The sequence below is a fragment of the Hippoglossus stenolepis genome, chromosome 11, assembly GCF_022539355.2.
Source record: "Hippoglossus stenolepis isolate QCI-W04-F060 chromosome 11, HSTE1.2, whole genome shotgun sequence".
NCBI classification, from domain to species: domain Eukaryota; kingdom Metazoa; phylum Chordata; class Actinopteri; order Pleuronectiformes; family Pleuronectidae; genus Hippoglossus; species Hippoglossus stenolepis.
The window spans coordinates 5,423,040-5,436,344 of record NC_061493.1 but is presented as its reverse complement, the minus strand read 5'-3'; the positions used below and the strand labels follow the sequence as shown (position 1 = coordinate 5,436,344).

Genomic DNA, 13,305 nt, shown 5'->3' with positions numbered 1-13,305 from the left:
AGACGGGGGAGTGGGCCCCTCTGCCAGCAAAGCAAGTGGGCTTTTTTTGGAAATGGGCCTGCTGTATGTGTGTGTGTGTGTGTGTGTGTGTGTGTGTGTGTGTGTGTGTGTGTGTGTGTGTGTGTGTGTGTGTGTGTGTGTGTGTGTGAAAGTGAGAAAAGCAGGAGGTGGGGGAGGCCTGTCACACTAGACTGCATCCACAAACTGGCTGCAGATTAGATTACTGAGGAGAGGAGAGGAGAGGAGAGGAGAGGAGAGGAGAGGAGAGGAGAAAATGGAGAGAATGGACTGATGGAGAAAGAGAGCAGGGAGAGGTTTCAGGAGTAGAGAGGCAGTAGGAGGCAGACGGCAGAGAAAACCTCACACCTGCATTAGGAGGTGTGTGAACTCTGCAGTCAAACATGCAGGAACTAACTCAGTGTGGTGCAACTCGTACAGTAGAACACACATTAGTCCTTCTTATCATTTACACATTAACTGTGATACTGTGATACTGTTAAAACCTGTCTTACAACAGTGTTTCTCTTGGTCTTTACTGAAGAGGATTAAAAACTGGAGCTGTTATTCTTACATTCTTCACTGCTAGGTTTTGTGCTGTAAAGCAATACTGCATCTTCCCTGAACACCAACTGTAACACAATGTAAAACACAGACAAGTGCACAAGTTCAGGGCTTCGGCACGCCATGACCCTATGTGAGCTCTGTGTGTGTGTGTGTGTGTGTGTGTGTGTGTGTGTGTGTGTGTGTGTGTGTGTGTGTGTGTGTGTGCAGATATTAAAAGCTAAATGTGTGCTGTGTTGCCAGGTGTGCTGCAGTTGTACGAGGCTCAGTGGAGTTTTAACGTGGGGTTTTTATTGGCCGAAGCTGACATCCCCAGGGGAACAAAGTGGAATTCCGGAACCCGGACCTGGCTCTGTGTGTTGTGTGTGTGTGTGTGTGTGTGTGTGTGTGTGTGTGTGTGTGTGTGTGGAAGTGGCCAGTAAGGGGTGGGGGTCGGGGGGTTTGTGTGCTACAGAAATACAGTCGTTTTCCACTTCAAAGCAGCCTGTTTATAGAATTCCCTGAATGCAAAGTGACATCCTGTCCTTACAATGATCAACCAGATTCCCAGTGCTCCTAGACAATTCCTGAATCTGATAAAACAGCAGTGGGAATAAGGGAAGTAGAGTATTATGTCACAGTATTAGCAGGTGTTGGCTGGTTTGAAGTAAAATCATATATTTTCGGAGAGAAAAGGACATGAAATGACTTTTCAGCCTGAAGAACATTTTGCAGGGTGCTGCCGCAAAGGGAATCCTCTCATCTCATCCTCTCATCTCATCCTCTCTCCTCCCTTCATTTGCCTTACACCAGCTCCAGTGGCTCATTTGTGTGACCTACTCCACCAGACAAAAACGTGCGCGCACACGCACATACACACACACAGCGATCTGTGTCCAAATGGAGTGGCTGGGCCGACAAAAGGCTCGACAGGAAGCGACTAATCCTTGATCTGCGCAGCATTGCAACAATGGCTACAAGATTCACACAGAGTGACACACACACACACACACACACACACACAGAGATAGATATAGACAATTGCTGCCTTCTTCCAGTTACCACCCAGAGAGATAAGGAAGGCAAAAAAATGTAGAGAGAAAAATGTTTCCATGCCTTTACTTTACATTTAAATATATAAATTGAAATGTTCTAATAGTAAAAACTTAAAGTCACAATTAAAGACAAAATGTGCACATTATGGATGGATCAGCAAAGTGTAGGATGGTATTGACAGGGAAACAAATATACACACACACACACACACACACACACACACACACACACACACACACACACACACACACACACACACACACACACACACACACACACACACACACACACACACACACACACACACACTTCTAGCCCTGGGGGAGCTGCCAGAAGGGCAGAGGGGCACACACTTGGGGGTAAACAAAGCCACCACAAGTAGGACAGTCACTGATGCGTGTGTATGTGTGTGTGTGTGGGCGGCTGTGTGGATGGGTGTGTGTGTGTGTGTGTGGCACACAGTGGAGACTGACAGGGAGGCAACATGAGAGGGACAAGCCTTTTAACATCTGGCTAAGCACTGACAGGAAGACACACACACACACGGGCGGGCGGGCAGGCGAGTCCCAGTCCTAATTATTAGAACACTCTTACTTAACTTAACCCTGCCACTAGACCGTGACAGGCAGAGATGGAGGCGGTGGGAGGGAGAGAGGGGGGAGGTGAGGGAGGGCATATTTTTTGTGAGGACGAAGCGAAGGATGAGCTTTTCTGTCTCCTTGGATGGATTTTTAACCCCTCACATGCCGCGGGAGGCAGAGAGATGAACACTGATAACTGGAAATGATGGGAAATTATCAGGGAAATTAGTGATAAAAATTTTAAAAAAGACAAACAAAACAAAATGTCAGATCCCTGCTTTCAGACGTGGGGATGAAAACCAACGAAGATGTCAAGAGAGATTTTGGTGATAAGAGCCCATCGGTGTCGATGTGCTGTAAACAAAAACATGTGATGCCTGCCTCCGCCTGCTGCACCACCCCTCACCTGAACGCTGCAGAGATTTCTGTGTTGTTGTGAACGTGTCTGAAGCAGAGAATCTCCTGCTGCGTTGTTTATGTGTCTGGACCTAATTGTGTGGAAATTCTCTTGAGTTTATGTCTGAATATGGCTTTAGATTGTTGGGCGGTCTGTGGGAAATGCGGTTCAGAAATCCCACAGTAACACTGGACACAGAACTCCAAATAAAAAACGCTTCATCGTCTATCAACATCAGAAGCGGTGTCATCCCCCTTTTCTTTGTGGGAACTCTATTTTTAGTTTATTTTTTTGCTGCTGTGACTTTCATTTATTTATTTATTTGTCTCAGCTACCCACGGTTAGTGCTACTCGGCCCCAGAAAGAGAAAAACACACATGACATTTGCTCGGTGCAAGAGGGGTGGAAAAAGAAGATAAAGATAAACAAAGAAAGGAGGCAACACCAAAAAGAGAAGAAGAGAAGAAAGGCCGAGGAGGCCTCTCGCTGTGTGTTTTAACAGCTGTGGGTGATGCACTCGGTTTAACATTAAAACTGCTGTATACTGTAAATTGATGGGAATACGAGAAGTGTCATTCTGTCTGTGCATCAATATCATTTAACTAAATTAAGATGAGTAGTAGTGAATATTATTTTATCTACCTGTCTCTCTCTAAAGAATTCTTCCGATTTTATTTCGGTCAGACAGATGGGATCTGCATTTCAGCTCAACATCTCGCCGTCCTCCCTTTTTCCTTCCCTCCCCACTTCCCACAAAGCTTTTTTTTGTATTGCTTTTATCCTTTCTTTTATCTCATCCCCATTCCTCCCCCTAAAATACGTTCCTTCCCTTCACTCGGTGGTAAAAGAATTTTTGTTTTCTTTCTTTTTCTGCCAAGGATTCCTGTTTCTTTCTTTTTTTTTCAACCGTACATTTGTCTTCAAAATTACAGTTTTTGGAAAGAAGGAAAGAAAGAAAAGGGGGAATCTGGGTTCAGTATTCAGGTTCAGTGTAAATCTCTCAGCCTTGTAAATGTGGAGAGCGAGGAGAGCGAAAACAAACTTAGGACAGAATGCAAACAGACTACAGCTGTCACACAATCGCATGTGGAGATGCACATACACACATGGGGGGGATAGCAGGGAGGTTGAAGGAAGGATGGAAAAGTGACGGAGAGATGCCACCGAGGCACAAACAAGCTAAACCTTCACATCGCTCACAAAATAATTTTTGAATCCGCTCTGCAAACAAAAACCAAAGTGCACTAAGAGGGGGCAGATTGTTTCATTTGTCAACACTCCCATTAATTCCAATCACACATCCCATAATTCCCTTCTCTCTTTCACTGTATGCACAAAAAACCCCTTCGTATATCCTGCGTTCTCCTGCTACAACCTCACAATGTGAATACAGTGAGTGGTAATAGCTTTTGCTATAATATGACATGCATAGTCCTCTTAAGGCATGATGGGGCCTTTATGCGCAGGTTTAGCGGCTGACAGGTTAGCGGGTTTAGTTAACAGCCAACGTGCCTGCCGGTGCAGTGCGGGGATTTGGGAGGGCTTAGCAGAGAGCAGGCCTCTGTTGCCTGGGGTGGCAGCCAGTGCAGCCTGACAGGATTCAGTGTGGGGAAGTTAGAGGTGTGGGCTTTTTCAAGTTGTTTAATATCCTCTTTTTTTTTTGTTAGTGTGGAGCAAAGAAGTGAGGATCCCCTTCACGTGCGGGATTAACCTGTGTGACAGGTGATTGGATTGTAATGGGATAAATTCCACGTGTAAATGGATGAATGCAGGACAGATGTTAAAAAAAGAATAATGTGGAAGATCTTACATTTAAGATCTGGTCACTCACATTCATCTGCAATCAGATTTCTATTACAGACTTTGTTCTCTTTTTTGAATACATTGCCACAAGTTCCACCCACAGATCTTGCAGAATGAAAATCGATCTAACAAACTGTCTGTGTGGCTTTCATATCTCGAGAACCTTTCTTCTTATCGGCTTCACACTTGGCATCTGTATTTTAAAGGGCCCAAGGAAGTGCAGGTTTGAATTTGGACATGTGATACCTTCAATATTAATAAACTTTGAATAAACTGCCAGCCAGCGCTCTGTAGCAGCGGTGGCTGGGACCCAACAACAGATTCTCCAGTTCTGGCTTCTGCGCACTGAGTTGGGCTTCTCCTAACTTTGAATAAACAGCTCTCTGTGCAGCAGCGGTGGCGCAGCTTCAGGATTCCATCGATCTGCAGGTCCCTTTTACAGTTTCAGAGAGAAAACTGTAATCAGCGTTACCACAGGTAAAGCAGACAGCCCATTCCAAACAGGCAGGTCTAGAACAGGCACTGCACTAGTAGGATCAAATTTAGATCACATAGATCGATCACATATTTGGAACACAGGCAATTTGCGTATGTCAGTGGAGATGAGATTGCTGATAACAGGTGTTCATATTAAGAAAGATAAATGGAGTTCAACTCTGAAGATGAAAAAGCAGGTCTTGAAAACCCTCATCATGACTCTATGCAGGCCAGTGAGTTTGAATCAGAGCTATCTGCATTTGGGATCTCCCTTGAACTATAAATAACAGTATCAGTTCTCTGTAAGTCATTTAGTAAAGAGATATCAGTACTTTAAAGGCAGCTATAAAATGAGACCATGTAAATAATATCAATATGCAGCAGATAAGATACATGGTAAATGACACAGTGGTTCAAAGTGCAAAAGCGAGACTTAGATCAACAATGTCATGCTGCTCTTAATGATCCATAATAAATTAAGCTGTCTATTCTTCAACGTCAATTATTGAGAAGGTCTGGAATCTGCAGTTTTAATCATTTCTTTGCTATTCATACGTGAACAATCTGCTTTCAATAAAATAAAAGTTTTAATGATTAAAGAATGTGTGATGACACTATATGACCCCGAGCATTATAAACCTCTGAGAGGCTGCTACTGTATGTGTGAAGCAGCACAGTGGCTGCTAGTTAGCTAATGTGTGTGTGAAGCAGCAAGAGCACCGTCCTCATGGGATGTACCAAAGTGTTGTTTGTTCTTTACGCCTCCACTGGACAGCCAAAGCCAGTGAAGGAGAACCCATAATTCTTTTCTGTAAGCAGCGCCTCTGCACATCCAATTGCATTAGGAGCCCATGGTCGAGGTGGAGGCTACTTGTGCCAAGATTTAACCTGATTAGACACAGATTCAGCTGTTCCAAAAGACAGCACAGGAGCCCTGCACCCATCTCCCATTCTATTTCTGGCTTCAGTCTTAGCGCTCATGAATGTGTAGAGACAAGGTGGCACATAGTGCAGTCACATACTCCATACTCTACTGCCACAGTTCTCTTGAGCAAGGTGCTTCCACAGTGTCGGAAGTTTTGGTGCCGCTATAAGCACAAGAAGTTACAATGCACATACACCAGGTTTGCATTTGAAGTTTAATCAGCAGGATAATGTTTCCAAAAATGATATCCGGTTCCACAGCAGAGTCACACGTCTTTCTCTCCTTCGAGTCTCTGTTCTTGTCTCTTTCCCTCTCTCAGTTTATGTGCTCTTTGATATCTTTCTCCTCTTTCTTATTCTCCCCCCAGTCAGCCACCGGGTGTCATTTTCCCAATTTCATCCCTCTGTTTCTCACCCTCTCTGTCTCTCCTGCGGTGGTCTTTTTATCGGATCAGTCTCAGGTCGTCGCCTCTGTCTCTCATGTGTTCCATCAAGGATGCATCCCACACTCTCTCTCTCTCACACACACACACACACACACACACACACACACACACACACACACACACACACCACGCTCACACACACGCTCAAAGATGAAACAAGATGGAAAGAATGAGCAGTGAAGTAAAGGCAAAAAAGGAGAGATATGATGAACGAGACTGAAGAGTTGACTGAATGATGGGGACTTTTTATCTGAGATTAAACACAATGAGCACGTCTCTATGTCTGCATCTCTCCTAATTTGTCACCAACATCCGATGCAGCTTGTTGACATGTGAAGATGATCTCGGTGCTCATACTGAGATTTGTGTGTCTGCAAGAGTGTTTGTGCACACTTGTGTGTTTGTGCTTGGAGCTCTCACAACTCCTCTCCCACCTCCCTTTTACCACACACACACACACACACACACACACACACACACACACACACACACACACACACACACACACACACACACACACACACACACACACACACACACACACACACACAAACACACACACAGCATGCCAAGGTTTTGGGTATGTGGGTAAATCTTTTGGCAACGAGGCTGCCAGCGTAGAGCTATGATGAATGCTGATGGCAGAGAGCATGGCCGGTCTCTGAACCAGTCATTCATACACACATACACACACACACAAACACTAATCAGATTCCCAGCGCGTGAAGGCCAAATGGCATCCTTCCACTGGTGAATGTTAATGTGACCAGCGGAGCTTGTGGGCTTGTGAAACAAGGATAGGGAGAGCCAGGAGAGATGATGACAAGAGAACATAGATGGGATTGTTTATTGGCGTGTGCAGCGGTAGTGTGTGAAAATTTGCATCCTTTCACAAATTGCAGCAAGTTGTATTTGGGGTTTTTAATTTGAGAGCCAGAATTAGATTTGGCTGTGTGTGTTTTCTGTGCATGTGTCTTGTTTGCAGATGTAATTACCACAGTTGTCTGTGGAATAGTCCTTAAACATGGTGGTTTAGGTTGTTTTTACAGTTTTAACTGTGAAAACAGTACAGACTAGACGCAAGACAATTTAGTTCATATAACCAGTGATTTCTTATCAGCTGATATAAACGGGTGATGGACAGTTAGATAAGACTTGGTTGTTTAACCTAATTGAAATATTGTACAGCTATCATTTTTATATCATTACAATAACACATTAATATGATATTAATGTGTAAGAAAACGTGGTTTGAGTGTTGTGTAAATGTATCTGTTGATGTTGATGTGAGCACTTTATGCGATCATTTTCAGTATTCGTCTTACTTTACCTTTCAATCTCATTGTAAATACAGATGGGCGACAAATATGTAGGAAAGAAGAACCCAACATAAAGTGTTATATTCAGGTCTGTAAGTCACCAGAGCAGCTTCAGCGCTCTCCTTTATAGGTTCTTCATGTCTGGAGGAATGAGCACCATTCATTCAGAGGATGCCCCCTCTTTTTGTTGTTCTGATAAAGGTGATGAAGAGCACTGTCTAACATGCTGCTCCAAAATCTATCATACATGCCCAATTGGGTTGAGATCTGATGACTGCAAAGACCATAACATCCAGTATGTTGCACATCATGGTCATCACACTTTTCAGTGACCCTTTGTGCTCTGAAAGGCTTCCACTCGTTTATTCAGGTTTTTCTTATGATCACACATGTATGTCACACGTGTCACACCATGTGTATGCACAGTTCAATGAGGTTCTAGTCTGCTTGAGTGTAATATGGAATTGGTACTTACAGCGCTCAATGCGGTCCTCAGGGCTGGATGAAGTCTCTCGATCAGACAGGAGGCCTGACACAGGGAAGATCTTTTTAATACAGTCGTCCCCTGCCTTCAGTCCGCTGGGTGAACTTCCAGGAGGGATCTGTGAACCTCCAAAGTCATACTCTTTCCCCTCTGCATCAGAGTACCGCAGGTGGGGTGAAGCATCTGCATCCATGCAGCCTTTGAGGCGTTTGGCTGGGGTGAAAGCCGACTGATACCCACCTGGTATTCCATCCCGGTCGTCAGGTGAGGCAAAAGGTCTGAAGGCGCCGACACCGCTGTGATTCAGCATGCTGATTGGTGAGCAGTCCAGGTTAGGTGGAGCAAACTGATGATGGAGATGGAGGAGGGAAGGCGGGAAGTCCCTGTTGGGGAATCCTGGTGGGACTCCGCCCTGGCGATGGTACATTGATGCGAACGTGTAAGAACCATTGTTAAATGGCAAATGGACGTCTTTGTCAACTGACACTGGGACACCAAATGGACGTGGCTGCTGGCAGGGGATCGAGGCGTCGCGAGATGCTTCAGCAGTGGAGGCCAGGACCATTAGAGCTGGGGAGGCCAGGGGATTGGGCAGGTAGGAGGAGCTCTCCATTTTGAAGGCTGCCCTGTGGAGATCCATGTCTGGACAGAAGATAGAGCTTGTAAGAGTTTTATGAGGAAGAGGAGGAGATTATTCCTCCTCAGTGAGATTGGAAACAATGTCCAAGACCCTTGGAAAGGGTCTGAGAAAGTGAGGGAATCTGGTTTAAGAGTTCAGTATGTTTTTTTGAGGAAGGGGCTCAGGAAATAGCCATTCATAGGAAACAAGAGTATTCTTGAAATTAAAGAATTGAAATGTCCAGTCCAGATCATTCCATGCCAGGTATGTGCCGCTGGGTTTGTCCAGTATTTTACAGGCGTCACACTTTTGTCCAGTTCCTACTGATACATACAATAAATGTTCGTGACTAAGTTCTCCCTCCTGGATAAAAGGCAGTAAAATCCTCCCTTTTGAAGTGTTTGTTGGAGGTGTTGTGGAAGCCAAGGCGTCCGGAGAAAGTGGACATCAAAGCTGGGTCTTCATCTTCTTGTGGTCTTCAAACTGAGGGGATACAAAACACATATATTAGATTTCATTTAATTTTCAGAGCTCTACATTATGTTTAGGATTCTTGAGAGTACATTGTCTCATAAGAGAAATAACTTTGAAAACCTTGCATGAAGAATATGTTCTTGCAACCTGTAGTTGACCAAGTCACAAGACCAGCTGTTAACCAGACACCGGACGTATTCTGTGAACTAAATGCCCAGTTTAAACCCCATTGATAATAATATAATATATTTAAACATAATTTTAAATGTGCTTGTTGTCAAACAAGAGCTGCCCTTTGACATCTCTTTTCGGAGATTGAATGTGGCTTTTGCCATTTCGGACAGACAAGTTTTGCTACCAAAAGGTTTAATATTCTTGAATTAAATTCACATCGCTTTGTGTACCATTCCCATTTATTTTAGACCACCCCATCTTCTCTTGATGATACTTTCAGGGACAAGAGACAAGGTTTGATCTCCATTTGTATGTAATGGAAAGGAGCTTAATGGAACATTTTCAAATAAGAAGCCAAAACTTGAAGTCAAAGCCTGTGTTCTTCTGCGGACACTGTTGTTCAAGCCACAAATTCAAACTCTGTTTTGTGTTGCTGTTGATAAAATCCTGTAAATCCCTGCACTTTGACAAAAAGCCAAGAACTATTTCAAACCCAAAACTTTCAAATTTCAAACCCCACTTTCCTCTTTTCCCTTCTGCTCTTAAAAAAAACTTCTCCAAACTATTTCCACATCACATCGTTCCATCCTGATCTCTACAACCCTCCACGTCTCATCTCTTTCCAAATGTCCCCTCCTTGTCCTCCACCCTGCTAATCTGTCCACCTCCTCCTCCTCCTCCTCTTCTCTCCATCCTCATCTCCCCTTCTCATCTCCCTTGCGCTAGCTATCTCTCTTCCCTCCCTCTTCCATCTCAGATCTTGGTCTAAGCCGCTTATGCCTACCATCTCCCAGGATCTTATTGGACCAGAACCACTTGTCTTAAGATAAGGACACACACACATCCACACTTCACCCACACCCACACATCTGATAAGAAGCTATGTAGCTCAATGTTCAGCTCGACACCCGAATCGGTGAGGCGAACACACTCCACACCCATGCAGGCTATGCTACCGTCTCTCCTATCTCTCTATCTAACCACATTTAATTTCCCAATTTTACTATCTGTCCTTCCTTTCTCTTTACATCTCTCCTGTCAATCTCTTCTCCTCTCATCCCTCCATCTCTCCCTCCCTGCCCCATCTCTGCCTCCCTCTTCTCCCTTGGGTGATTCAGATGGGTGATATCATATCAGACCTCTCCATCTGCCATCCACGAGCCAGAGGAAATCTGACTGAGTGAATAAATTAGCCGTACTTGACCTCGTGACCCCCCAGCATCCGTAGCAACAGACTAGAATCTTCCCTCTTGGGGATTAGATGAGCGCGTGCGATTGGTAGGTCTGAGGAACGCAGGGAGGCAGCCGATGAAACGACAAAATAACATTTCAGAGATTCTTATCCCCAAAGGGCAATTTGAAGGTGGCTGACTTGTTAAGCAGCCAATATGTACGATTTAGGGTAGGTTAAGGTGTATTACATAAGTGATTGCAGGATTTTCTGCGTTGCACAGGATAAGAAAATCAGATGACTGATTAAATGCAAATAGGTTATCATGAGCAATTATACCAGATTTTTTTTTTTTAAACATTTACATGCCATAGTACTATGAAAAAGCAATATCCTGTTATATTCTCACAAAAGTCACCATCAAAATTCAACCCCGGTGTGACTTGAAAAGGTCAAACATGAAGTCATGTACACACATCCATAAACACACAACAAACACAAACTCACATAGTATCAAGTAGCGTCCCGGCCCGCTCTTGACGAGCTTCAAAGCTGCGTTGACTACCAGCCAACATCAAAAGAGAAACTCCCAGGGAAATGAAAGGAGAAAATCTTTTATAGCTATCAGCTGTCCACAACACTCATTCAAATCAATTTCCAAACCTGATCTCGACTTTGGCACGCTCCCCCACCTCCCGCACAAAGACACACACACACACACCGACAACCGCCAAGAGGGAGCTGAGAGGACAGGGCCCCGAGACAGAGGGAGATGGGGAGATGGGAGATGTTTTACATTACCGCAAATGTACAGTAGGCCAGTGTGGAGTGTTGAGAACGGCTTACGCTAACACGCTTCTGGTCTGGACAGATGCCACAGGGTCACGTTACATGACTCTGTTCCTCCTCCTCCACCACCTCCTCTTTTCACCCCTCTCTCTTCTCTACCTATCTCAATCCATCCCGGAAATAGCACTTTGAAAATGTAGCCATAACAAAACTCTTTTTCTCTCTGTCCTTCTCTCCTCCCTTTCTCTATCTATCAGTTAACTCCCTCTCCTTTCTTTCTCTTTCTTCCTCTATCCGTCTTTCTCCCTTTCTCCGCCGGCATCCTCTCTCTGTCTTGCGCCGTAGATCAGATCACGCTTTCTCCTGTATAACCTCTAAAGTAGGGAGTGTGTCTGAGGTGTTGATAGGGAGGTAATACACTGATAAGTACCGGGATATTTCAATTTTATTATCATTACCCGGCAGGCCGAGGGGGCGGCGAGTGAAGGGCCGCAGACGAGATGTAGCCAATCCAATAAGAGGATGGTGGGTAGTCGGAGAGGAGAGGAGTGAAGGGAACAAGGAAAAGGTGGAGAGGGGAAGCAAAGTAATAAAGAAATGAGAGGAGAGACGAGAAAAGAAGTTTGTGATATCTGAAAAAAAGGATTCGAATCTCAGCTCCCTGGCACATGTGTACGTGTGTGTGATGAGGCCTGTGGACATCGGTACTGAATAACCATTGGCTTTTGTATCCGTCTGTATATGTGATGTATAGCCTACTAGTGATATTGCTCTAATAGAAGTGTCACAAAGTTGCAGAAAGTCAGTGATGCTTTTCAACCTTATCACTAAAAAAACAACCATAATTCCAGGTGACACACACCTATATGCATATCGTCAGTACACAAGTGCAATTACATCGAACACACACACACACACGTGCCACTTACAATCCCATTTGCCACTTAGGGATACCACCCACACATTGTCTGACACCGGGTATATGCATTTTATAATAGAAAATGTCACAGGGGGAACATTTGCCACGCTGTCATAATTTGATTACAGTGTGGAAGAATGATACAGCTGTCAGTGCGATATTAAATACAAAACAGCGAGCGGGGCTTTTCACGTCAAATCTGCACTTTAAGTGACAATGTTGTGCCAGTCGGTGAAATTGCAGTGTCAACAACAATGTGCTTTAACATCATTCTGAGCGGGAATCTCACTCAGGAAATATGAGCTACTGAGAGGGAGGGTGGGGCAGTCAAAGATTCCATGTAAACTAATGGTAACTGAGGTCATAAACATTATTATTCTTTAAATATAATAATAGAATATTATCTGCTTGTTGGGCTACTTATAAATACAATTTGCGCGGTGAGACATTTTGATAATGGATACTTTTTGAATGATGGCTTTTCAAAATAAGGTGCATTTGTAAACTGTTATAAAATGTTTTTTTTTTCTCGGCTTCCAGTTGATTCTTTTTGATAACGATTTGAGGAGAAGGCAGTCCTGAGTGTCAGGATGGGAAAAGTGGAAGGGAAAATGGGATCCAAATAACTACGGCGGTGACAACGAGCGCTCGTCTTACTGAAGCCTTCCTGTTTGTTGACTGGTCGGAATAAATATTTTTCTCGCATGGATGCTTTGAGTGTGTAACCAACGCTTTTGCTGTTGCAACACGTCACCGAAACTTGTCAGATCCAGTTCTCCGGTGTGTCTGCAGGAGTTTTGGAGAGGAACGAAGAAGAATCCAATTTTTGTTATAAAAACGTCTTGTCGACTGTGACTGGTGTGTGTATGCGTGTTTGCATCTGTGTCTAAGTGTGTGTCTGCGGAGACTGTCAGCGAGCAGAGCAGTTGAAGTTAGTTTTTTTTCTAATGGAGACAGGGAGAAAATCACTCACAACCGCAGGCCAGTATGTGTGCGTGTGTGCGTGTGTGCGTGTGTAAGGACACACTCACGGGTATTTTTAGAGATTGTTGACAGGCGTGAAAGTGCCACTTTTACATTTTATTACAAGACATGTCAGGCTGTCATTCAACTCATCTCTCTGGTGAACGCA

General features: G+C 44.2%; 1 protein-coding gene across 7 annotated transcripts in view; it reads right to left on the bottom strand.

Annotated features, from left to right (window-relative positions):
• The window catches only part of rnf220a (ring finger protein 220a), a 171,858-nt gene that overhangs the window by 149,743 nt on the left and 8,810 nt on the right, over positions 1–13,305 (bottom strand). For all 7 annotated transcript variants that reach the window (XM_035169920.2, XM_035169917.2, XM_035169922.2 and 4 more), the window contains exon 2: positions 8,019–9,129. In XM_035169920.2, coding sequence (XP_035025811.1) covers positions 8,019–8,667 — 649 coding nt within the window. In that variant the 5' untranslated portion in view covers positions 8,668–9,129. The remainder of the gene's footprint in view (positions 1–8,018; positions 9,130–13,305) is intronic.